General features: G+C 42.0%; 2 protein-coding genes across 2 annotated transcripts in view; both read right to left on the bottom strand.

The window, feature by feature from the left end:
• The window catches only part of LY96 (lymphocyte antigen 96), a 32,919-nt gene extending 23,694 nt beyond the window's left edge, over nt 1-9,225 (bottom strand). Inside the window, exon 1 of the mRNA XM_027561208.1 lies at nt 8,977-9,225. Coding sequence (XP_027417009.1) covers nt 8,977-9,088 — 112 coding nt within the window. The 5' untranslated portion in view covers nt 9,089-9,225. The remainder of the gene's footprint in view (nt 1-8,976) is intronic.
• A 6,889-nt stretch (nt 9,226-16,114) lies between these two features.
• TMEM70 (transmembrane protein 70) lies at nt 16,115-24,150 on the bottom strand. The gene is made up of 3 exons (XM_027561207.1): nt 23,849-24,150; nt 22,444-22,549; nt 16,115-16,974 (listed from the first exon to the last, which is right to left on the bottom strand). The coding sequence occupies exons 1-3, from the start codon at nt 24,047-24,049 to the stop codon at nt 16,517-16,519; spliced, it is 765 nt and encodes a 254-aa protein (XP_027417008.1). The 5' UTR covers nt 24,050-24,150; the 3' UTR covers nt 16,115-16,516.
• Between the last annotated feature and the right edge of the window lie 3,441 nt (nt 24,151-27,591).

Below are 27,591 nucleotides of genomic sequence, written 5' to 3'. Positions count from 1 at the left end.
TAAGAGTCCTTCTTAACATCCCAGGCAACTGCAGTTAGCACATGAAATGAAATCAGTGCCACTCTGAGTGTTGGCAGTAAGTACCACTGGAGATCACAAGAGAAAGCCTTGGTTGGAGTTGAACTATCACAGCACTTCATTTTACTCCTTTAACAGGATTTCCATTACATAAATACGCAGTTCCTTCTGACAGGAATGCCCTTGTCCTCATCAGTCTGTAAACTCCTTCATATGCCTTCAATATGTACTCAAATATCAACAATTCTGTTAAACCTTCCTTGACTCCTCCACACCTTCCCAGCCCAACAGCCACAAACACACTGTCATTCACAGTACTTGATCATCCTTGAATGGTCATTCAAAATGTTTACTACAGTTATTTGCTCACACATCATTCTTCTTCGTAAAAATAGTGCAAGTCTTGAGGGCAGGAAGCACGTCTCTATTCATTTTGCATGACTCTGGCACATAGCACACTGTAAATAATAAATGTGTGCTTATTTACTTCTTAGCACCAAATATTGCTCTAGGCACTACAGGAACAATGAACAATTGATAAATGCACATTCTAGTAAAGAAATCTAACCCGGCCATGAGAGAAAGACTGAGTATGTGGTAGAGAAGTTGGGGGAGTGGCAGTGGGTAGAGATACCTCAACTATAGTATCCATTAAGTGAGTGACAGGAAGCAACCAACTCTGTGGACGCTGTGATCAGGAACGCAGACTCAGAGGTGACAATGACTTTGATATGTTCAAGCCACAAAAATAAACATACATGCATATATATACAAATAATGTTTCATGAGATACACATAATAGGCAAATTCACAGAGACAGAAAGTAGAGTAGAGGTTATCAGGGACTAAGGGGAGGAAGAAATGGGGAGTTACTTTTTAATGGGTACAGAGTTTCAGTTTGGAATGATGAAAAATTCTGAAAATTGGTGATAGTTGCAAAGCAATGTGAATGTATTTAATATCATTGAATTGTACACTTTAAAAGTGTGAGTTTTATTATGTTGGTAATACAAATAATGATAGTAATAATAATAATATAGGTCAATGTAAATGGAAAATAATGGGGGGGTGGTGGGAATCATAGAAATCAGACAGGTAGGCAGGGCCATCTTGAAGGGTCTTAGAGGCCTTGGTATAAAGTTGGGGTTTCACTCTAACTGTAGCGAAAAACCACTGGGGGTTTTAAGCAATCAAAATAGTCTTATGTAACTTATTTACATTTTCAAAAGATCTCTCTGGTCTCCATGATGAGAACTGATTGTATGGGGGAAGGAATTAAAATGGAGAGAGGCCAGTTTAAGAGGATGTTGCAGAGGCCAGAGAAAAGAGATGAGGATGGCATAAGTGGTGAGCAGTGGACAGTGAAAAATGGTTGGCTTTAATTATTTACAGTGGCCAAGACATGGAAGCAACCTAAATGACCACTGACAGAGGAGTGGATAAAGAAGATGTGGTGCATAAATACAATGGGCTATTACTCAGCCATAAGAAAGAAAGAAATGATGCCATTTGCAGCAACATGGATGGATTTAAGACATTTATTAAACTAAGAGAAGTGAGTCAGACAGAGAAAGACAAATATCATATGATATCCCTTATATATGGAATCTTAAAAAAACCGATACAAATGAACTTATTTAAAAAATAGAAACAGACTCACAGACTGTGAAAACAAATTTATGATGACCAAACGGGAAAGGTAGGAGGGAAAGATAAATTAGGAGTTTGGGATTAACATATACACATGCTAAAAATAAAACAGATAATCAACAGGGCCTACTGTATACAGGGGATTCTACCTAATATTCTGTGATAACCTATATGGGAAAAGAAATTGAAAAGGAATCAATATTTGTATATATATAACCAAACTACTTTGCTGTACCTAGCACAGCATTGTAAATCAATTATATTCTGATATAAAGTAAAAATTAAATTTATAAAAAAGGTAGTTGGGGAATTCCCTGGCAAGCCAGCAGCTGAACACATACATGCACCAGTGGTTAGAACTTAGTATTTTTACTACTGCAGCCAGGATTCAATCCCTAGTTGAGGAACTAAGATCCCACAAGACAAGCAGCACAGCCAAAAAAAAAATGTAGTTGGCTTTAAAATATGTTCTGGGGAAAATGAAAATGGAGTCATTGATAAATCCAATGTGAAAGTTACAGGAAAGAGATAATTAGGGATACCTCTGGTCTGGGGGCTAAGGAATTAGGTGGATAATGTCATGAGGAAGATTTCGGAAGAAACAGATGTGGAAAGGAGTATAAATGAAAAGTCCTAGCTCCAAACGGCTATTAGACTTCCCAGTGGAATGCTGAGTCTGTAGAATAATAGACGAATCCTGGTGATATGTATAGTTAACCTTCCTACTGTTACTGAAATGCAAGTCCATGCACCCAATGCACAATGAAGCCAAATAATACAAAAACAGTCTGAGTGTTCATTGGAAGGACTGATGTTGAAGCTGAAACTCCAATACTTTGGCTACCTGATGCAAAGAGCTGACTCATTTGAAAAGACCTTGATGCTGGGAAAGATTGAAGGCAGGAGGAGAAGGGGACAACAGAGGATGAGATGGTTGGATGGCATCACCGACTTAGTGGACATGAGTTTGAGCGAACTCCGGGAGTTGATAATGGACAGGGAGGCCTGGTGTGCTGCAGTCCATGGGGTTGCAAGGAGTCGGACACAACTGAGCGACTGAATTGAACTGAAGTAAATACAAAAACGTTGGAGTCTGGGGCAGAAAAAAGTTTACGGCAGGACTATGCAAGGAGACGGGTGGCTCATGCCTTTAAAAATCCCAATTCCCTGAAAGCTCTCAGGAAAGCCCTTTTCTAAGAAAAGAGAAGGAGGGTTGTGGGTAGTTGTTGCAAAGGTCTTAGTGTCAGAGCCTTTGCTCTTCAGGTCAGGTAATGGTCAGGTAAGCATGTTCCTATAAACCTCCATCAAATGAATGTGATTCTCTGTCCTGACAAGAAAGGCCAGGTCCCCAGACAACTCCTACCCCGCCGAAGTCCAGTCCTGGCTGAAAGGAGGCGAATCTCAGCTGCAGGCTCCCTCAAGGCCAGGTCCCCAGATGCTGCCCAGCCGCCATCGCTGAGGGAGGCAAACGCCCAGAATCCAATCTGCCCTCAGGCCGCCCAGGCGTAGGGGGCAAGTCCCCAGACTGCATCCCAGGCAGACGGCTGCTGCCTCGAGGCCACAGGGATGGGGATGCAGGAGAGGTTCACCGCTGCTTCAAGGCCTAGGCCTGGCCAGTGCGTGGCCTTGGTGAGGACTCTGGAGCCTGGCAGGACACAGCCACCAGCCTGTTCCTGGGTCCCAGCTCTCACTCTGGCCCAAGGCTGGGTGGGCTAGAGGGCCCCCAAGGGAGAGGGGAAAAGGCTGGGATCCGCCTCTTACCTCAGACTCAGCCAGACAACCGCCACTCCACCGCCTGTTGGCTGAATGGACCACTAATGGTCACTGGTTGATTTGGTCACTTGGAGGCGGGGCCATTGCGGCACCGACCAATGGCTGAGCAGGACCACTAACGGTCAACTCAGAGGCGGGTGAGGCAAGTAACCACGAAGGCCAACCGGCCACATACCAAGGGATGCACACAACAGTGCTCTATTACACTGTGTGTGTGTGTGTGTGTGTGTGTGTGTGTGTGTGTGTGAATTCAGTCGTGTCCAACTCTTTGTGACCCCATGGACTGTAGCCCACTAGGCTCCGCTGTCCATGGGATTCTCCAGGCAAGAATACTGGAGTGGGTTGCCATGCCCTCCTCCAGGGGATCTTCCCAACCCAGGGACCGAACCCACAATCTTCTGTGACTACTCCAATGCAGGCGAATTCTTTACCGATGAGCCACTGGGGGAAGCCCTCTATTACACTAACACCCATAAGTAAGACAAAAGTCAGGAGTTCCTTGAGGATGCCAGCTATATTGGTTTTTTTTTTTTTAATATTTATTTGCCTGCACCAAGTCTTAGTAGCAGCATATGGGATCTTTAGTTGTGGCATGTGGGATCTATTTCCCTGACCAGTGATGAAACCCAGGCCCCCTGAGTCTTAGTCACTGGATCACCAGAGAAGTCCCATACCAGCTATAACTTAATATGCCTCTTCAGCATTCCTCAGCATAATAACTAAAATAACTAAACATAATGCCTATTAAAGACATTAATAAACTGAATTAAATTCAACTTACTTGACTAGTCTCTGTAAGGCAAGTAGGACTTTTAATGGACCTCAAAGGTTTCCAAAGAACAGAAAGATACAGAATATTTCAGGTTAGAGAATAGTAGAAATATAAATAAAGGTCAGTCAAGAGGCTGGCCTGCCTGGAGTCGGGAGCTAGGGGGAAGAGAGGGAAGATCAGATGCCAAGATACACACAGTTAGCTGGGAGGACCATGCAGCAACCACATATCCAATCAGTCAGCAAGTCCAGTGGCTCCATCTTCAGAAGACAGTAAGTCCCCTACATACGAATAAGTTCTGTTCCAAGAGTGCATTCATAAGTCCAATTTGCTCTTAGGTCCAACAAAATTAGCCTAGGTACCCAATTAACATGATTGGTGATAAAGTACTGTACTGTAGTAGGTTTATAATACTTTTCACACAAATAATACATAAAAAGCAAACAAAAAATAAAACATTTTTTATCTTGTAGTATAGTACCTTGTGGAGAAGGCAATGGCACCCCACTCCAGTACTCTTGCCTGGAAAAATCTCATGGACGGAGGAGCCTGGAAGGCCACAGTCCATGGGTTTGCTGAGGGTCGGACACAACTGAGCAACTTCACTTTCACTTTTCACTTTCATGCATTGGAGAAGGAAATGGCAACCCACTCCAGTGTGCTTGCCTGGAGAATCCCAGGGATGGCAGAGCCTGGTGGGCTGCCGTCTATGGGGTCACACAGAGTCGGACACGACTGAAGTGACTTAGCAGCAGCAGCATAGTACCTTGAAAAGTACAGTAGTACCATACATCGGCTGGCATATAGGAGCTGGCACTGAGTGAACAGGCAAGAAGAGTTACTGAGGACGGAGAGGAGGTGGGAGACATCAGAGCTGAAGGAATGTCAGCAACAGGAGATGGAGGGAAAGCTGCAATTTCACTCATGCCTGACATTGATGGAACACATGTTCGCATCTCTGAAAGTTTGCAATTTGAAGGTTTGAATGTAGGGGACTTCCAGCACCAACCCCACCTCATCACCTCCACTGCTCCCGCTCTGGCCTGAGTCACCAATCTCTCATTCACTTGGACTATTGCAAGTCTCCCCACAGGTTGTCTGCTTCCACCTTTGCCATTTTACAGATTACCAATCCATGAGACAGACCAAGCTTTGCTCACAGTAAAAGGTAAAGTCATCTCCTGACTTACAAAGCTGTCGTTCCTTTCCCGTTCCCTTCTATGAGGTCATCTCCTACTGCTTCCCCAGCACTCACTCCATGGCACCCACACTGGCCTCCTTGCTATTCCTTCCTCACCACCTCTAGGCCACTGGGCTTGCTCTTTCCCCCACCCCTTCCCCTGGGTATGGTCGTGGCTCACTCCCTTTACTATTCCTGTCCTGGCTACGTGTCACCTCCTCAGTGAGGCCCTCTTTGGCCATCCTAACTTAAAATGCAACCCCCACTCCCATCTTTGCACTCTCTATCCCCTCCCTCACCTTACTCTTTTCTCATAGCAGTCACCACCATCTGACATGCTGAATATTTCACTGATCAAAACTCCAGGAGGGCTGGGACTTTTGTTGTTCACTGCTACATTATCCTCAATGTCTAGAACAAGCACATGCCAGATGCTCAGTGAATACTGGCTAAATTAAATAATCCATGAATTCCTTACATTTCAGGATGACCTACAGCCAAAAACACATTACAACTGAGTCTAACAACTCTAGGCTACAGGACAGTGCCTGTCCAGGACTGTGTGGACTGACTCGCACAGCCATGTTTTCTGCCTTTTCCAGAGCTGGAGAATAAAACAGCCAATTATTCCCATTTCTGTATGTTGCGGGCTGAAATGTGCTCTCCCTAAATTCATATGTTGACATTTTAATCCTTAGAAGCTCAGAATGTGACTGTCTTTGGTTGTTGTTTAATTGCTAAGTTGAATCTGACTCTTTTGCAACTCCATGGACTGTAGCCCACCAGGCTCCCCTGTCCATGAAATTTCCCAGGCAAGAATACTGGAGTGGGTTGCCATTTCCTTCTTCAACTGTCTTTGGAGACAGTGCCTTTAAGAGATGATTAAATTAAAATGAGCCCATTAGAGTAGGCTCTAATCCAATGTCATCAGTAACCTTAGAAGAAGAGGTGATTTAGACATACAGGGAGTCCCCAGGAATGAGCGCACACAGAGAAAAGGTCATATGAACACATGGCAAGAAGATGGTCATTTACAAGCCAAGGAGAGAGTCCTCAGAATGAAATTAAACCTTGAACTTGGATTTCCCACCTCGAGAACTGTGAGAAATAGATTTCTGCTGATTAAGCCACACAGTCTGTGCTGTTTAGTTACAGCAGCCCTGGCAAACAGGTACACCATGTAAGCCCAGTAGTTAGGCCAAATGGGAATCATGCTCACAGAAAGGACTGAGTTATTGTCACCAACATCCTGACAATAACACTGGAGGGATCAATGCTTCTAACACATGATCCGCTTCCATCTTGGCACAGATGAGGAGGGTCAGAGAGGCCTGGCAGCCAGGAGAGTCTTGCTGTAGCTGTGTGCCCCAACCTGCTCCCCATGATCCCTACATCCGTGGGGCAACAGAAAAAGACCATGAAATTTCTCAGCATTGGAGAGAAGCAGGTAAGATCCCTCCTCAAGGGATTTCCCTGGTGGTTCAGTGGCTAAGACACCAAGCTGCCAATGCAGGGCACCTGGGTTTGATCCCTGGTCAGGAAACTAGATTCCATATGCTGCAACTGAAAAGAACCTACATGCCGCAACAAAGATCAAAGACCCCGAGTGCCACAACTAAGACCCGCCTCAGCCAAATAAATAAATAAAATAAATTTTTTTAAGAAAAGAAGATCCTTTCTCAAAAAAATCAAATTAAAAGACAAATTGAGTTAGCGTTACTAGAAGATTAAGAGTTAAATAAATTGGGACTTCCCTGGCTGTCCAGTGGTTAAGACTTCACCTTCCAATGCAGGGAGTGTGGGTTCAATCCCTGGTCAGGAAGCTAAGATCCCACGTGCCTTGAGGCCAAAAAACCCAAACATAACAAACAGAAGCAATATTGTAATAAATTCAATAGAGGCTTTAAAAGTGGTCTACACCAAAAAATATTTTTTTAAAAAAGCTAGATAGATAGTATAAAGTGTTACATAAATAAAGGCCATATGAAACACAGCACAGAAAAGGTGGTATAATCAGTGTGTGTGGAGCAGAGAGAAGGTTCTGTCTTTGGTTCTCTCAGCACCAAAGCAGAGAGAAGAGGGCTGAGTGCACTGAGGAGGTCCTGGGACACAGGAGTGTGAACTGACCTCCCGGGATGGGGAATTTTCAGGGATAAGTTGAGCAGGAATTCAGTACAATCACAAACAGGAAAAAAGCCATCAGTCTGAGACTGGTCACACACTTAGACTTTGTTCCCACATCTGGGATTACTTCTAATTCCCCAGGAGTAACTTTATATTAATATTTGCCAGAGTGTATTTGGCACACTCAAAAAATTAGAGAAAATAAAACTGAAAATTGGGAGATTAAATAGATTTATTTACTGCAGAACTTCTCAGAACTCAAAGTACATTTGTAAATCTCCCCCATATGATTAGACCATAAATCCTTTTTTCCCATGAGAATTTCAACTAACCAGTATTTTCAGGAGCATCCCTTTAAGACTTCCTGATATTGCTAGTCGGTAGAAAAGGCCAACCAACCCATGGTGCTTTGGTGTAAAGCACCAAACCAAAACAGTGGTCAAGCTCCAAAGCTGTGCTTTCAGACCAGCAGATATTTGTAGAGAAAGGGGGGAAGCAAAACAAGATAGAACAAAACAAACAACAGTGATCCAACCAGTGAATAGCATTCGACTGTGGCTGATTTCTTTTTTTAAGTAATTAATGTTATTGTTTCTATGTGGCTCTGGGCTGAAAATTCTACCTCAAAATAATCCTTGCAAAATGGGTTTGAAAATCACTTTCACTTTACAGATTAAAAAGCTGGAGCACAGAGAGGCTGAGACTTTGCTGACGATCTCACAGATAGTAACTGACAGAATCAGCCTTACACCCAATTAGGGAGGTTCTACCAAAAGCCTTTAACACAACAGCCTGGAACACTTGAACACGCCTGTTATACACCCAACACGGTGCTAGAGGAAAAAAAAAAAAATCAAAGCCTGGAGATAGAACCAATTCCAAGAAGCAGCTAGGACTGTTCTACCTTCTCAAGAAGAACCAGTCAATCTTATGTTAGTCACTCAATCGTGTCTGACTCTGCAATTTTATGGACTATGGCCTGCCAGACTCCTCTGTCCATGGAATTCTCCAGGCAAGAATACTGGAGTGGATAGCCACTCCCTTCTCCAGGGGATCTTCCCAACCCAGGGATGAACCCAGGTATCCTGCATTGCAGGCAGAGTCTTTACCATCTGAGCCACCAGGGAAGCCCCCAGTCTTGGGCTGAGACAAAAATCTCAGAAGCAGATGTTCTGCCAGAACAGGGAAGAATCTGAAACTGGGTTCAAGGTAAAGATAGCTGACCAAAGGAAAGGACAGAAGTGCTTGGAAGTCAAGAGAAACGCAGTTCAGAGACTCATGAGGTCTATGATGGATGGAGAAAATCCACAGAGGGCAGGAACCAGACATCCCTTTTGCTGCCAGCAGCCTCCCCAAAAGCTGGAACACACGGTCGTTTCCTGTGTCCTGGTGACAGCAGAGGAAGGTTCCTGTGAAAACACCCTTGGAATGGTTGACCTGTTTTCGCCTTTGTACTTACCACAGTAGTCGTACCAAACGGTGGCGTCAGAGGAGTTGCAGACCCAACGATTCTCCCTAGGTTCAGTAAATATGGAAGAAAACAGGGTGGAAAAAAGCACAAATGGAAACATGATTCAATCTCTCCAAAACTTTAAAAATGTAAGGAGAATCTGTAACTAATCTTCAGACTCTTCCCCTTTATTTTTAGTAAAGGGAAAAAAATGTAACTTAGTCATCAGTCACATGATTTGAGTTCCTATCCAACTGTTTCCTCTTTTGAATGTGTGTGTGCGCGCGTGTGTGTGTTTAATATTTGAGCACTTCCTGCGAGAGGAGAGGAAAATGATTTAGAATGTACTCTTCGACCATGTGATACAAATGAGAGCACAGAGCTTTAAAAACAAAATGAGGTACTTCCTGGTCAATAGTAACAAAACCTGTCTTCTTTAGAAACTCAAAAGCCCAGCACTCTTTATCCCTCTGTGTTGCTTGCTATTCTCCCAAGTTCTTTTTCTTTTTTCTTTAAACCCTAAGCACACCCTCCTATTCTTTCTTTATTTATGGCTGTGCTGCTTGGCTTGGAAGCATGAAGTCCTAGACAGCCAGGGAATTCCCTCCCGCACGATCTTTATACATCAATTCTTACAGCCCAGAGAGCAGGACCGTCAGCTCTGAACTGAACAGTGTTCATGCACAGTGTTTTTGCTCGGCGACAGGTTGAGCCAAAGGGTAGAGACTGGCTGGATGAGACCTCAGACACAGGACACTAGCCAGAGTCCTGCATTATGGGCATGGGTCCCACCATGCTTGAGAATGCCCTCACTTTAGCCAACTACAGGGAATTTCAAGGGAATACCTTGAAATAGTCATCATTTTGGGTGTGGAATGTATTTCATTCCAAACCTCTCACTCTGCTCTAGAAAAACAGCTAACCCTTTAGATACTTTGCTACCTGAAATCCTTTAAAGGACAATGGCCTGTGGATTAGTAGCCAAAAATAGCATAGAGTCAGAGCCTTCAAATTTACAAGTTTAGAGGAAAATAATCATATTTGTAAAAGTTTTTTTTTTTAACTGAGGCATGGTCCTACTTTACCATTTGGTTTTTTTAAGGCAAAAATTCATGGGGTAGGGGTTGGGCTAGTGAAACGGGGAGTTGCTCAACTGGTATTGTTTCAGGTTGGCCAGATGAAAAGTTCTAGAGACCTATTGCACAACAAGGCAAATACAGTTAACACTAGAGTCTTTGTTCCTTTCAGTGTGTTCTGAGAGGACTAGGAGCCTGCATGGGTGTGTCCTCTTTCTTCCCCCGACTTTTAAAATACATTTTTATATTATGGAAAAAACACAGAAAATTTACCATCTTAACCGATTTTTTTTTTTTTCTGGACACACTAGGTATGATCTTAGTTCCACTAAAAGGAATAAAGACTCTAGAGAAAGTGCTGTTTCAGGTCTGAGGCAGAAAAGGTATAAGAAGATCATATACCTAGAACATCTTACTGTATTAGATAACCAATCTGATGACAGTCCCATTGACCAAAGAATGGTTTCCTATTGCTGTTGTAACAAATAGCCACAAATTTAATGCCTTAAAAACAAAACAAATGGGGGCTTTCGTGGTGGATTAGTGGTAAAGAATCTGCCTGCCAGTGCAGAAGACATGGGTTTGATCCCTGATCTGGAAAGATCCCACACACCACAGAGTGACTAAGCCTGTGTGCCACAACTGGTGAGCCTGTGCTCTAGAGCCGGGGAGCCGCAGCTATTAGCCCATGTGCTCTAGAGCTGGTGCTCCACAAGAGTAACCCCATGTCCCTGCAACTAGAGGAAACCTCGCAGCAACAGAAACCCAGCACAAATCCCCCCCCAAAAAATGCAAATGGGGGATTCCCTGGTGGTTCAGTGGTTAAGATTCTGTACTTTCACTGCTGAGGGCCCAGGTTTGAACCCCAGCTGGAGAACTAAGATCCTAAAGCCGCCTGGAGCAGCCAGGAAAAAAAAAATCTCTTAAAATTCTGAAGGTTGGAGTCCAAATCAGTTTTTAATTAATTTACTTATTTTAATTGGAGGCTAATTACTTTACAATATTGTAGTGGTTTTTGCCATACATCAACATGAATTAGCCATGGGCACACATGTGTTCCCCATCCAGAACCCCCCTCCCACCTCTGTCCCCATCCCATCCCCCAGGGTCATCCCAGTGCACCAGCCCTGAGCCCCCTGTCTCATGCATCAAACCTGGACCGGCGATCTGCTTCACATATGATAAGATACACGTTTCAGTGCTACCCTCCCAAATCACTTTCAGTGGACTAAAAGCAAGGAGTCAACATACCTAGTTCTTCTGGAATCTCCAGGGGAACGATTCATTAACTTGCCTTTTCAGCTTGTGGGCTGCAATCCTTTCATTCCTCCATCTTCAAAATTCAGCACTGCATCATCTCTGCTTCTGTCATCACATCACCTTCTCCCCTGATCTCCTGCCTGCCTCTTATAAGGACCCTGTGATTTTACTGCAACCATTTGGACAGTACAGGACAATCTTCCCAACACAAGATCCACCTATAAAATCCCTTTTGGCATTTAATGTAACATTCATAGCTTCCAGACTTAAACATTCAGCCTGCCTGTAGACTGTATGATCATTAATAAGACAGTAACTTTGGTGTATTGAAATACATCAAATGTATTCAAATCCATGAGCTCATAATACTTGTTTAAAGTCTAATCAGCCAATGGTACTAGGAAACTAATTGTATTTTGAAAACTGATAAAGGGAAAGAATCAAGCATTTATCCTGACCTTTCTATGGAGATTGAACTACTGGTAACCAAATAGTACAGAGAGGCACGTTTCCCTTGCCTTCTCATGCTCTTTTCTCTTTTAGAAGTATTAGAGCTAGTACATGAAAAAGGAATGATAGAATAGAACCATTTTGTAATATCTAATAAATTAGTGAACTTAGAAAACACATCAGAGGTTGCTAATATCACAAAGAGAGATAAGAACACATCGTATACCTCTCAATGGATGAACAGGGTGGTAGCCAATCTCTAATACAGCCCCCAAATATCCTTACTTCTTGGTATGCAAATTCTTGTGTAGTCCCCTCCAACAATGAATAAGGGTGACTGAGTAAATAAGAAAATATTGCACAATGATAAAGTGCAACTTCCAAAATAGATCATAAAAGCCTCTACCTTGTTCTCCTGGATCAATTGCTCTGGGGCAAACAGTAGCTCTATGGGCTTCCCTGGTGGCTCAGAGGATAAAGCGTCTGCCTGCAATGCAGGAGACCCAGGTTCGATCCTTGGGTTGGGAAGATACCCTGGAGAAGGAAGTGGTAACCCACTCCAGTATTCTTGCCTGGAGAATCCCATGGACAGAGAAGCCTGGCGGGCTACAGTCCACGGGGTTGCAAAGAGTCGAACACGACTGAGTGACTTCACTCAAACAGTAGCTCTAAAGAGAGATCCATGCAGTAGGAAACCAGATCTCCTCCCAAAAGGCCAGCACCATGTATAGATGTGAGAGTTGAACCATAAAGAAGGCTGAGTACCGAAGAATTGATGCTTTCGAATTGTAGTGCTGGAGAAAACTCTTGAGAGTCCCTTGGACAACAAGGAGATCCAACTAGTCACTCCTAAAGGAAATCAACCCTGAATATTCATTGGAAGGGCTGATGCTGAAGCTGAAGCTCCAATATTTGGGCCACCTGATGCCAAGAGCTGACTCATGGGAAAAGACCCTAATGCTAGGAAAGACTGAGGGTAGGAGGACAAGGGGCAACAGAGGATGAGACGGTTGGATGGCATTATTGACTCAGTGGACATGAGTTTGAGCAAGCTCCAGGAGATAGTGAAGGACAGGGAAATCTGGCGTGCTGCCCTTCATAGGATCGAAAAGAGTCGGACAGGACTAAGCAACTAAACAACAAAAAAATGTGTCAGTCACATATGTGAGCCACCTTGGAAGCAGTTCTTCAGATGACAGGAGCATCAGCTGATATCTTCACTGCAACCCCATGAGAGAACCTGAGCCATACCCACTCAGCTGAGTCATTTCCAAATACCCAACCAACAGACACTGTGCAGTTGTGTTTGTTTTAAACCACATTTTAGGGGCAATTTGTTATACAACAATAGATAATTAATACAAACATCAGCTATGAATTAGTTCTTGTCTAACTAATCAAACCTCAGTCTAATGAAGCCTAAAGTCCAACTACCAATTTATAGCAAATACAGTAGACAGAGAAATATTAACTACACCTTGGGAATATAATAAAAAAATCTAGACTGTGAAAACATGTATAGGACGAAAAACTCAGTTTATTCAACAGATGACGTGCAAGGGGAAGAAAAAAAGAAGATATTCCCTGCTGGTCCAGTGGTCAGGATTCCTCACTTCCGTTGCTGGCCGTCCTGGTTTGACTCCTTTTTGAGGAACTAAGATCCCACAAGCCACGTGGCACAGCTTAAAAACAAAGTGAAAGAAATAGAAGGGCCCACGGATTAGGAGTCTTAAAAGACATTTCAAAAGTAGGTGTAAATAAGGTGAGAACTTTACTTAGATCTTAATCCAAACAGAGGGGGGAAATTATGAAACAATTGGAAATTGGTAGACTGGATATTTGATAACTTTGGGATTAGGGACAGCTTAGGTATAATGGTATTGCTATTTAAGTCCTTATCTTGTAGATAAGGGGCTTCCCTGGTGGTTCAGACAGTAAAGAATCTGCCTACAATGCAGGAGACCTGGGTTCAATCCCTGGTCAGGAAGATCCCCTGGAGAATCAAATGGCAACTCACTCCAGTATTCTGCCTGGGCAATCCCATGGACAGAGGAGCCTGATGGGCTATAGCCCATGGGGTCACAAAGAGTCCGACACAACTGAGTGACCAACACTTTCACTTGTAGAATTACAAAATTAAATATTTAAGAAAGAAATGCTATGATGTCTGCAACTTGCTCCCAAATAAAAGTAGAGGGCAGGAGGTCTAGAGGAAACAATACTGACCACAAATTGGTAATTGCTGAATCTGGATAACCATCCTTTTTCTGAAAAAATCCTAATACAATTTTAACAAACGAGTCATTCATAACTAATGACCATTTTGTTACTTTTGCTATTATCTTTCAACGTGATGTAATTATTAATATACCGAGGGGAAGGATTACATTTTACTGTCAAGGGTATGCTATCTGATGTAACCCAGATGTTCAAAGGAATCACCTTGTCTTCTGAGACTCAAATAAACCTTACTCAATATCCTTCCCATAGATTGTAGGAGATTCATCAGGGTCTCAATCTTTCCAGCATTACTCTGCCGGGGGAGGGTAGTAGAGTGGCATGGAGGGATGTGCATGTATTTTCCCCTTATCTTGGCCTGAGTTGCTTCTGCAGACTTATTTCACTGATGAATCATCATGGTATCCTACATATGCTGATCCTTTTCTAAGCTTGGTCTCAGTCCAAATCGTGCCCTTGAGAAGACATCTTTCTCATGCAGTCTTTTAAGCAACCATGCTGTCCTCTGAGGAATTATTCTGATACTAACAAAAATAAGTTTTTTCACTCCACTACACAGGAGACAAAATGACTGCACGTATACAGGACATTTCGGAGAAGGCAATGGCACCCCACTCCAGCACCCTTGCCTGGAAAATCCCATGGACGGAGGAGCCTGGTAGGCTGCAGTCCACGGGGTCACAAAGAGTCGGACACAACTGAGCGACTTCACTTTCACTTTTCACTTTCCTGCACTGGAGAAGGAAATGGCAACCCACTCCAGTGTTCTTGCCTGGAGAATCCCAGGGATGGGGGAGCCTGGTGGGCTGCCGTCCATGGGGTCCCACAGAGTCGGACACGACTGAAGCGACTTAGCAACAGCAGCAGCAGCATACAGGACATTTAAAGAAACAGGTATGATGTACTCAAAACAAATTATGAAAAAAGTGACCCTCAAGAGAAAACTTTAAAATGTTAACAGTGCTGTTTTCTTCTATGTATCTAATGTTTGATAATGAGTATTTGACTATGGAATACCTTTTTACAGAAAGATATAAACCACATTAATTGTTAAGACAGCAACACATGTATACCTAGGTGACAGAGGACAGAAGGGCAGGCAGGCAGAGAAGTCCAAGCAGAGGCCAGAGGTGGTGGCAGCCTGTTCATCTCTGAGAATACAGCCCGCCCTCTACTAGGACCACAGGCTGGCTGATACTAGCAGAGGGCAGGCTCTAAATCTCAGAAAGAGCACTTTGCTACCTTAAGCTGTCTCCTGTAACCTTCTAACAACTTGACACTTCATCTTTCCAAGAACTAGTGATGCTCCTGACATGACTGAAGCGACTTAGCAGCAGCAGCAGCAGCAGTGATGCTCCTACTGCTTCTCCATGCACTTCCCTCACACAGAAGGAAATCATAAAAATTAGATTTACTATTGTAGCAGGTGATAGGAGGCCTTGGGTAGCTCTGTAGACTCAGTGTTCACCTCCCTCTCATACACAGTTAAGCCATAAAGATTAGATTAACCATCATGGCAGGTGATGGCTATTACACAGCTTTATACAGACTGGGTGTTTTGTTCCTAACTGTGACTCTGGCAACTTGCTCAGTACCCAATGCATTCTAGGCACATAATCAGCATTACCAATCTAAATAACGATGTGAGGCCATTTGTTCCTGGCTGAAAATCCTTCACAAGAACCAACTTTCTACAATTAGAGGTAAAAATCTTAAAATGCCAATACGTGGTAAGTTAGCATGAAGACTGCTATTTTATAAAAGGTACTATCCATCTGTATGGGTACGATCGTACCAAAGTAGATAGGATTTTCCCTATGTGTGATAGAGTGTACCAAAGGAGAGTACATGTGGAGAGACAAGCAGAACCACTGAAGACAAACTCCTCAGGTAACCACTTGCCTTCAAGCTAACCACACTCTACTGTATACAATCTTTAAAATGGGCAGCCATGTCAGAGAAGATAGGCAAAAACCTGTATTCAGAGCCAAAGGAAGCAGATTAACACTTGCTTTCTATAACGTGTGAATTTTTAGAGTTTCTACTGTGGGAAAAGGTAGTATCTATATCCTTAGAAAAGTTCATACACAAAGGAAAAATAACTTTCCCACATGCTTCTGATACCCAATTCCCAGGTGAGACTCATTTATTATATAAAATTAACCATGCATACATCAGCATATACATGTATTTCACACCCTTTTAAACAAAATGGTAGAATGTTACATGTTTTCTTTTTCAAACATAACTTTTTTTATTATAAAGGAACACAAGTCTCTGAATTAAAAGTTCTGATACAACTTAAATTATTTAACAATCAGTCACTAACAAAATCAAACATAAAGGCAATTATCGTACACTGGAACACAAATCACGTTTAAGCACAAACATAAAAATAACAAACTCAAGACTTTTCCAGCAGTCCAGAGGTTAAAACTTCACCCTTCCAATGCAGGGGGCATCAGTTCGGTCCCTGGTAGCAGAACTAAAATCTCACATGCCATGTGGCATGACAAAAAGCAGACTCATTTCTCTTCTTTAAGCTGTTTCTTTTCACTGGCTTCTTCCAGATCAAAAGTGAATGGTTTGTCATAACCCATTAAATGGTTATAGTCTTCAGGGTTTGGAAAGAGTGCTGGATTAACTAACAATGATTTCGTTTTAGCATAAAACGTAGTAAACACATGCGTGCTGTTTGGAATCTTCACATCATTCTGGTGAAATACTGTACTTTTTTCCGAAAGTACAACACTGTAAGTAATGGCTTTGTAAGTGTCTGTTCTGGCCTCATGGTACAAGCGAATGACATAGCCTTTTGTAAGAAAGTGAAGCAGTGCTGGAGTGATCACTGTAAAGCTTCCTATGGTGCCATAAAATAAGATTTGCAAAGGGAGACTTCCAAATATAACATTATTTTGTGCAAAAATGTATGGTAGAAACGCAAGGCTGATCAGACTTGTAGAGTAAGAAAAACACTTCACACCTAAAGAAAGAAAATAGGAGAGGATTAATACCATCCCATTAATTCTTCTTTCTTCCTACCATATCATTACCAAAACAACAAAACCAAAACACCAATATAGTGCTTATTATATTCCAGGCTTTATTTTAAGCACTCTGCATATTTTATTCATGAAATCTACAAAAAATTCCTGTAAGATAAATGTATAATTATCATCATCATCACTCCCATTTAAAAGATGAGAAAATATCAGGCACTTGCTCAATGTCACAAAGCTACCAAATAGCTATGTGAAAATGTAAAGTCACCAGTCATGTCCAACTCTTTTCGACCCCATGGACTGACTATAGCCCACCAGGCTCCTCTGTCTATGGAATTCTCCAGGGAAAAACACTGGAGTAGGTAGCCATTCCCTTTACCAGGGGATCTTCCTGACCCAGCATTGCAGGCAGACTCTTTATCGTCTGAGCCACTAGGGAAGCCTCACCAAATAGTGGTGTTGGGATTCAAACCCAGACAATCTGACTCTAGGGTCGAGTCTGTTGGCTATTAAAATGCACTACCCAATTAAAGATTTAATATTACTCAAAAATCCTTATGAATACTATAAAACTTACTCCAGTCAGCAGATAATCAAATAAAATGCTCCGTTAACAAGTACTTCCACAGATCTAAAACAAAATGCTCAAATACAGGCCTAACTTTATCAGGCTAAGTGCCCAACATTAAAATAGCAAATTTAAAAACAAAAACTCCCCACTGGTGGTTAAGAAACGTGTGGGAGAGGTAAAATTTCCTTATCAAGGAAAAACACTCAAGTTAAAATAGTGACATATTTTTACTTAGAAAGATTTTTTTTAAATCACTGACTTCTGAACTATATATTTAAAAATGGTCAAAATGGTAACTTTTACATTATGTCTACTTTACCACAGTAAATAAATAACTTAAAATGAAAATTTTCTTAGTTTGAATGTATAATTTTAACATGATTGAACACCATCTGTTTGGAAAATGGACAAGCTGAAATCCTAGATGAGCTGATTATAAAGTTAATTTGGAACAACAAAGGAAGCAAAAAAGAGAGGGAGAGTTAGATACTAAAACATTAAAATAGTGTTGTATAGGCTCAGTACTGAACAGATCAATGGAACAAAAGCACAAAATCTAGAAACCTCACTGCGTATGGAAATTTAGTGTAAAGATATAATTTAAAACTAGTGGTGCTGGGGCAACTGGATAGCCACACAGAAAAAAATAAAATTCAATTGATCCCTCATATCATATACCTGGAAAATTCCAAATAATCCAGAGATCTAGGTGTATAAAATAAGAAAGCTATAAGAAGCCCTGTGAAGGCCTTATATACCTGTGAAGGCCTTATAATCTGAGAACAGAAAAACTTTTCTAATTATGACTTAAAATACAGAGGCAATCAAGAGGAAAGTTGATAAATCTGATCACGTTTTTAAAATGTACACAGACATAAATACCATAAACAAAATAAAGAAATGAATGAGAAAAATACTACAAACTTGTATCACAAAGGATTAACATACCCAAGATATAAAAGGTTGCCAGTATATGAGAAGAAAAAGATCAACAACCCAATAAACAAATGAGTAAGTTCAATGAAACAAAAAATGCACATGGCCTTTAAACAGATTGTGTGTGTGTGTGTTTTAGTTGACGCTCAGTCATGTCTGACTCTTTGCGACCCCATGGACTATAGCCCACCAAGATCCTCTGTCCATGGAATTCCCCAGGCAAGAATACTGGAGTGGGTTGCCATGCCCTTCTCAAAGGGATCTTCCCAACCCAGGGATAGAACCTAGGTCTCCTGCACTGAAGGCAGATTCTTTCCCATCCGAGCCAGCAGGGAAGATTGCAAAAGATTAAATGATGCTAAACTTCTAACATAAGAAACATGTGATTAAAACCACAGTGAGATATTACTTTTCCCCCAAATTGGCAAAAACAAAAAAATCTGATACCATACATGTTGATGAGGCTGTAACACAACAGTCACTCTCATACATCACTGCTGGTTGAAGGCTTCTTGTTTGTACCAGTAATCTAAAAATAATTTCTTCTTCTCACAAGTAGTTGTCATGACATTGGTACAAATGGGATTTAATGGGGACCAGACTCTTGAGAGTCCCTTGGACTGCAAGGAGATCCAACCAGTCCATTCTGAAGGAGATCAGCCCTGGGTGTTCTTTGGAAGGACTGATGCTGAAGCTGAAACTCCAGTACTTTGGCCACCTCATGCGAAGAGTTGACTCATTGGAAAAGACTCTGATGCTGGGAGGGATTGGGGGCAGGAGGAGAAGGGGACGACAGAGGACGAGATGGCTGGATGGCATCACTGACTCGATGGACGTGAGTCTGAGTGAACTCCGGGAGTTGGTGATGGACAGGGAGGCCAGGCGTGCTGCAATTCATGGGGTTGCAAAGAGTCGGACATGACTGAGTGACTGATCTGATCTGATCTGATCTGAAGCTGTCTTCTGCAGAAAAACCACCTCTTGTTTCCCCATTATTCTTTTCACACTATAGTAGTATGAGTGGTATCCCTCAAATTCACATCCACCCAGAACCCCAGAATGTGACCTTATTTGGAGACAGGGTCTTTGCAGACAATTAAAAGTTGAGATGAAATCATCCTGGATTAGGGTGGACCCTACATCCAATGTGAGTGTCCTTAACAGGGCAGAACAGGACAAGCAGAGACACAGAGAAGGCCTTGTGAAGTAGCAGGCAGAGACTGAAGTTATGCAACTACAAGCCAAGGAACACAAAGGATGGCTGCGAGCCATCAGAAGCTGCAAGAGACAAAGAAGAGTTCTTCCCTAGCGCCTTCAGAGCATGTACATGCCAACACTGTGATTTCAGACTTCTGGCCTTCAAAACTGCGAGAATAAATTTTTGCCGTTTTAAGCCACGAAGTGTGTGAAAATGAATTTTAAAAGCCCTAGGAAACTAATACATACATATACTTTATTATGCCTGGTGGTGGTTGTGGTTTAGCCACTAAGTTGTGTCGAACTCTTCCAACCTCATGGACTGTAGTCCACCAGGCTTCTCTGTCTATGGGATTCTCCAAGCAAGAATACTGGAGTGGGTTGCCATTTCCTTCTCCAGGGGATCTTCCTGATCCAGAGATCAAACCTGCATCTCCTGCATTGCAGGCAAATTCTTTACCTACCGAGCCATCAGGGAAGCCAAGCATCAGTTGCTCAGGTTGAAGTAATTGCTATTTCTAAACATATTCTGGGTTTTCCCATCCTGATGTCTTTGCTCATACGACTTCCATGCATGGGATGTCCCGCTTTCACACCTCTTTATGTTCAAATTCTACTCATCTTAAAATGAGAATACAATGACATCAGTAATTTTTGTTGCTGAATTAACAAGAACTGCCAACTCAAAGTCCCCTCAAATGTCTTTACAGTAGGATCCAATTTGGTAGTTTAAAGAATTTCCAGGAATGGTACCTCTATGTCAATGCCTCTCACTCAGTTTTACACAGAAAAATTATTAATTCCTGATAAGCATATATAATGACTTTCTATTTTAATATGGAAGGAACTCAAACATCAAATTCTGCTACAATTCTAGAACTTTGAATACCATGCAAAATTTTGCTGCTCCACAAATATTGTATTATAACCATACTAAAATTAGGAGGCTTCCTAGGTGGTGCTAGTAATAAAGATCCTGCCTGCCAATGTAGGAGACATAAGAGATGTGGGTTCGATCCCTGGATCAGGAAGATACCCTGAAGGAGAGCATGGCATCCCCCTCGAGTATTCTTGCCTGGAGAATTTCATGGACAGAGAAGCCTGGCAGGCTATAGTCCATAGGGTTGCAAAGAGTCAGACATGACTGAATCAACTTAGCACACACACTAAAATTAATTCGTATTTATATTCTCTTCAGTTCAGAACTGAGTCAAGCGGGGACATGAAATAAATGGATAAACCTTCCCTTCATTTGAACGAATGGTGTCTGTGTTCATAAAGAAGGGTATCATGGGGGTCACAGTTGACACATCTCAAGGGCATCAATCCAGGTATCCAAGGCTCAATCCAGAGATTGACACAGGCTCAAAGACCAACTCATGTTGTAACTTCTGAAGAAATTACTACCATCCAAAACTGATTCTTCAAGAACTCCTCCCAACAGTGACTATAATCAGTCTTTATTCCCAAAAAGTTTTAAATTAGCTGAAGTTGTATTTTAAATATACTCAATTTTAATGTCACACACACTTGGGAACTTACAGATTTTCAGGTTAAATTTCAGACAACCAAGTAACATCAACATGATCAAAAACACACATGTCAATGGGGCACTGAAATCTTGTGGCTGTAAGGTAATCCTCCAAATATTTCAGGTTATACTTTTTTATATAAGGATTATTGAAATGAAATACCACCTCAGAAACCTGAACAAACCACATACCTACATTCTTCGTTTCTAAATTATCCCATACTACATACTGAATTATGACCTAAGGAGACAAAACAACTTTAAATTTGTAGTTATTTAATACACTGTCTTTTCCTACTCCATAACTCCCTACCTACCATGTGCAAAAGTCACTAAGTAAATACATTTGCTGAAAATTCTAAGATCTAAAAAATGTAGACTTAATATATCTTTGAATCATAATTACTCTATAGAGTAAATGTCTACTCACCCAAAATAACTACTAAGTATTCATTCATATTTGCTTCTCTGAATATTCAAACATTATATAAATATACGTTTTGTTGCTAAACATCCTGAGAGGTGACCAAAGGATGAATCTTTGTGCTCAGTCATAAGACCACAAAGTCGTAAGAGTCTTCAAAAACCTTTTAAAAGCCTCCTAAAGGGACTTTCCTGGTGGTCCCGTGGTTAAGAATCTGCCCTGCAATGTAGGAGATTCAGGTTCAATCCGCAGTGGGGAACTACAATCCCACATGCAGGGAGGGCAACTAAGGGGACTGTAGATGCAATTGCAGGGGGCCTGCTGCAACTACTGAGACCAAATGCAAGAAAAGATCCCACATGACACAACAAAGATCCTGAGGCAGCCAAATAAATAAATGAATAGATAAATAAAAATTTAAATTTCCTAAAAATGCAAAGGTCTCAACCTCCAAATCCTTTATTAAATCTTATAACCTTTCCTCTGTCTTGCAACTGAGGTGGTGGCTCAGGGATAAAGAATCCGCCTGCCAATGCAGGAGATGCAAGAGACATAGGTTTGATCCCTGAGTCAAGAAGATCCCCTGAAACACTGGCAACCCACTCCAGTATTCTTGCCTGTGAAACCCCATGGACAGTGAGCCAGGCAGGCAACAGTCCATGGGGTCTTAAGAGAGTCAGACAGGACTTAGCAACTAAACAACAATAAAAATAGTAAGTATCATATGCTCAGAACCTTTTTTATATTCAAAAGGTTGAAAAAAGGAAGTACCCTCATTTATGATTACCCACCAAATACTGTTCGGGCCAAATTCCCAGTATAAATCAGCCTTCCATCTTCTGATTTGTCAAGCTGTGTATGTGAACATCGAACACCTCTTTCCCAACAAACAGGTATCTATTGAAAGAGAGACCATGATGTGAGTGCATAATAAATTGCATTTTAGACCAACTTTTAAATTTTTTTAAGTTTATTTTGAAAAATATAATAAAGAGAATGTCTCATATGGGGTGATTTAAGGAATTCTTCCAAATAATCTAGAGCTAAAGAACTCAAATTGAGTAACAGAAAGGCTTTCCTTAATCCCACTCACAAGTAGACACTGAATTGGGAGTTTAAAGACCTACGTTTGCATGCCAGCTAGAAGCTTGTTAGATAAAGTGTGACCGTAAACAAGTAAAAAGTTAGTGGAGTAGTTTCTTCTATTGCATGTCACTATCACTCAATTGCAAAGATTTAAATACATTAGTTTTTGTTTAAAAAAAAACACACATCACTTTATTTAAGCAAAACACTGCAGATTCAGTGTTTATAAAGCCCAGGTAGTTTTTAATACTTCTAAAATATTTATACCACAGCTATTATTAATATATATATATATATTCTTTCCCCAAACTCTTTATATCCATTCCTTGTTCCTTATAAGGAAAAATTTCCACTTGAACTCCTACATCAAATTTCACAGGAACAAGAGTTCCCAGAACCTCTGAAAATGACTTTCACTACACACCCTCTTGAAGATGTAAAAGGCATGCCTAATTCCTTTAGGCTGAAATTTAATTAGATTTCAATTCCCGCACTGGCTTTCCAAGTTTCGGCATGTTTGCTAATCCTAATATTTTACAGGGCAGGATTAGGAGACAATTTATTCAGATTAAAATAAGAAGGATTAACGTCTTTATCCCGTTTCCCGCCCGCCCTCCCCACCCCCCACCCCCCACCCCCCGCCAGGGAGCATAGTAACTCCTAAAAATAGGGCCACCTAATAAAAAATTGAAAAAACTCAGAGGTTCTCCGAGTTTTTTCAGTTCCATCTCCACGTGGCACATCTAACTTCCTTGAAGATTAGTTCTTACAAGCTTGCGCTCAAGGACAGAAAAGGCTCAAGGACAGAAAAAACTGAGTCCTCGCTGGATTTGCAACCATCTGTAAAGTGACTGGAACCGCCCAGAAAATAATCACTTTCCAAGGGGCACTTGGATCCGCGGGTGCTGTGAACCCCGGGATGCACCGGCCTGGTCCCGAGGCCCAAACATACTATTCCCGCCAGCCTGGGACTGGGCTCCTTCCGTACAGGAGCCGCGGGGCAGTAGGGGAGAAGCTGCGGGGAAGCCGGGCTCCCCAGGCCGGATGCTACTTCCACCACCCGCCCCCCTCCCCGCCCTCACACGGGTCCGAAGCCCTCTATCCGCCGACCTGGGCTCGCACCCGACGCAGAACAGGCGCGGCAGCCGACAGCCCCGTGCCCCCGACGCGCCCTGAGGAGCCTCTGCAGGAGGCCGCCCTCGAGACAGCCGCCCTGGGGTCTCGGAGCGCGCTGGAAGCCCACAGCGCTGTCCTCTTCCCGCTGAGCCGCAGTCCGGCCGCCCACGGGCCGCCCAACGCCAGAAACAGCATCCCACACCCAACCAGGAAAGGCGACCGCACTGCGGCGGCACCGCGACACCCTAAACCGCGGCTTCTCACCAGTCCCGGCTGGAATGAACCGCGCAGGCGCATCCCCCAGAAGGCCCACCGGCAGGGTTGGCCGCCGGCGCGTGCGCAGAACATTCGGCACGCCTGCAACGTGCCCAACCTCGCGCGTTCCCTCCGCGCTGAGCTCTGCACCGGATCAGACCGTTGCTGCGGGGACCAGCACACGCCCAGCTTCCATGCTGCTTCCCCTTGTCGGAGTGTGGGGTTCTTTATAACAGTGTGGAAGAACTGAAGGGAGTGTGTGTGTGTGTGTGTCTTTATAACAGTGTGGAAGAACTGAAGGGAGTGTGTGTGTGTGTGTGTGTGTCTTTATAACAGTGTGGAAGAACTGAAGGGAGTGTGTGTGTGTGTGTTGGTCGCTTAGTCGTGTCCGACTCTTTGCGACCCCATGGGCTGTAACCTGCCAGGTTTCTCTGTCCCTGGGATTCTCTAGGCGTGGACGGAGATGCCAGGCAGGCTAGAGTCTTGGCCTCTTTATAACAGTGTGGAAGGATAGAGGGGAGAGCCATGCTCAAAGGACAAATCCTGGAAGCCCGAGTTAAATGTTTCATTCTCCTGGGTGTCATTTTCTAGGCTCCCTTAAACATTTTCTTTATGGAAAATGTTTCTAATCTATTGGCACAGAGGAATAATACATTACACGTTTGCACAAAAATGAATGGTAATTTGATCCAACCAATGAGTTGGTAGAAGATAAGTAGAATTTGCTCATTGTTGATACTTGTCAAATTTGTTTTCTGAAATCATTCTTATTCGTGTACCGGATAGTTTATTATTTGTTAAAGAGGTATTGAGTGCCTTGCCTATTGCCAGGACTAACTCAGAAGCTGAGGCTATAAAGATACTGAATAAAACTGGGAATCCACAGCGCTTTATGTTGCAGGAAGTAGAATCCCTTCCAAGTTAGGAGAGAGGGCGCTTGTCTAACACTGAAATGAATTGCCCGAGGACACGCATGAACTGGGAAAGCAAAAGATGATTGGGTAGGGGCATCTGGGTGGAGAGCAGTAGGGTAAGGAAACCCAGAACTGCTCTGCCATGTGGCTCACAGTCTGGGGTTTTAAGGTGATAGGATAAATTTCCAGGTTGTCTTTGGCCAATCATTCTGACTCAAGGTCCTTCCTGGTGGCTCAGGCATTGCTCAAGGAAGATGGATGCCAGGAAGAAGGACTCTGGGAAGTGGTCAGACATGTGGTGTCTCCTGACTTTTCCCCAACTCTTCTGGTCGTGGTGGCTTGTTAGTTCCACGTTCCTTACCAGGACCTCGTGTCATAAAACAGCTCACACAAATGGTTACTATAGTGCCTGGCCAGGGTGGGCAGTTTCAGCCAGTATGCTTCCCCTAACACATAGTGAAGGCAACCCTAAAAAATAAGTTGAAATATAATGTTTTATTATAATTGAAATATACCAATTTATGAAATATTACAGAAGCCCAAGATGCAGAATGATTAATTTAGCCTGAGAAGGCCCAGAGGTTCAGGTTCAGCTGAGTATCGAGAGATGAGCATCCAACTAGTCAATACGCTCTTTTGTTTATTTCAGAACCATATGTTTTACTCAAAATGTTATTTGCATAAGAGAGGAACAAACTAATAGTCTAAACTAGTACCACCTTCACAACTCCAAATCCTGTCTACCTTTTTCTGGGTATCTAGAAGGATAAAATAATACTATCTCTTTATGGATAATTTCACTTTCTTTTTTGTTTCGTTTACTGAAGTATAGCCAATTTACAGTGTTGTGCTAATTTGCCGTACAGCAAAGTGACTCCATTATACACATATATACATTCTTTTTCATATTCTTTTCCCTTCTGGTTTATCCCAGGAGACTGGGTATAGTTCCCTGTGCTATACAGTAGAACTTTGTTATTTATTCATTCTAAATATAGTAGTTTTGTCTGAGCGTGTTTTATAGATATGTTCATTGGTGCCATATATTTGATTGCACATAAATGATACCATATGGTATTTGTCTTTCTCTTTCTGGCTCACTTCACTTAGTATGATACTCTCTAGTTCTATCCATGATGCTGCAAATGGCATTATTTTGTTCTTTTTTTATGAATGAGTAATATTCCTTTGTGGACTTCCCAGGCGGCTCAGTGGTAAAAAATCTGCCTGCAATGCAAGAGATGTGTTTTCCATCCTAGGGTTGGGAAGATCCCCTGGAGAAGGAAATGGCAACCCACTCCTGTATTCTTGACATGTCGTTTCCATGGCTTGGCTATTGTAACTTTATTTTCTTTATCTTCTGCTTACCTTTTAACGTCTCTTGACTCTCCTGGGGGGTCCAGTGGTTAAGACTCTGTGCTTCCAATGCAAGGACTGCCAGTTCTATCCCCAGTTGGGGAACTAAGATTCCAGATCACCTGAGACCAAAAAAAAAAAAAAAAAAACCCAAAATATTCTTTAGTGTAGTGCATATTACAAACATCAATTAGCCATTCTTGTACTGATACATATTTAAACTTGCTGTTCACATAGTGTTTTTTAATAGTTTTAATAGCTTTAAAAAGATAAACTGAGGCACGCTAAAATTTGAGAGTTTATTTGAGCAAAACTTTATTCCAATCGTACATCAAACTTGAAACAGTCATGAGCACTCCACTGACAGGAGCTAGAAGATGATGCACATGCAAAGCAAGGAAATTGATTGTTATAGCTTATGCTGTTGCATTATTTGAGAAAAATCTCATTGGATGTTTTTGATTGGTTGTTCCTACTTTTGAGGTATTCACAGGATTGAATATGGGGTTGCTCATTAATCTACCAAGACATCAGAGCCATCTCAGTCTAATGCCTCTTTGTATGATTACTTCAACAATATATTAAGAGAACCTGAATTTTTATCTTCTGTTAAGCTTAGTTTCTTCCTACAGAAACTGTGGGCAAATGGAAATACTACTTGGTCTGCTCAGAGTTTCTAAATAGCTGAAATGAGATCATATTCTGAAATTTTTGTGCTATAGAATTATATGAAACTATTATTCATGGTTAAAGATTTCCCAGTTCTAGTAGTTCAGAGATGTTTTTTAAATATATACTACTTGAGTGGGATTTTAGAATGATACTAAGGCTGTTTACAAAATAATCCTTGATTTCGCCATTCATACCATCTGAGAGGGTTTTAAGATGGAGGCTCATGGAAAAATTGAAAATGGGTATCCCTTGTAGAATGTATGGCCACCATTATTACATGTAATTTTTGTTGGGTTTTTAGCTGTCTTTCCTTCCCATCCACCACGCCTTTTCCCCTCCTTTAATTTAAGCTTAAGGACAGAATTGTGTGATGGAAAAAAGAAAAGAAAATTTTTGGTAAAGCCAGTATTTGATAAGAACCCTAAATACTTCTTTATAGTGGGTTGGAAGTTAAACCAGGAGAGTCTTTTAGCAAAAGAATTTGTCAGTAGATAATCAAGAACTTTTAAAATGTTCATATTCTAAAGAAACGGAAACATG

The sequence above is a fragment of the Bos indicus x Bos taurus genome, chromosome 14 (genome assembly GCF_003369695.1).
Source record: "Bos indicus x Bos taurus breed Angus x Brahman F1 hybrid chromosome 14, Bos_hybrid_MaternalHap_v2.0, whole genome shotgun sequence".
NCBI classification, from domain to species: domain Eukaryota; kingdom Metazoa; phylum Chordata; class Mammalia; order Artiodactyla; family Bovidae; genus Bos; species Bos indicus x Bos taurus.
Note: the sequence above shows the minus strand (reverse complement) of the source record. Positions and strands in the feature narration are given on the sequence as shown.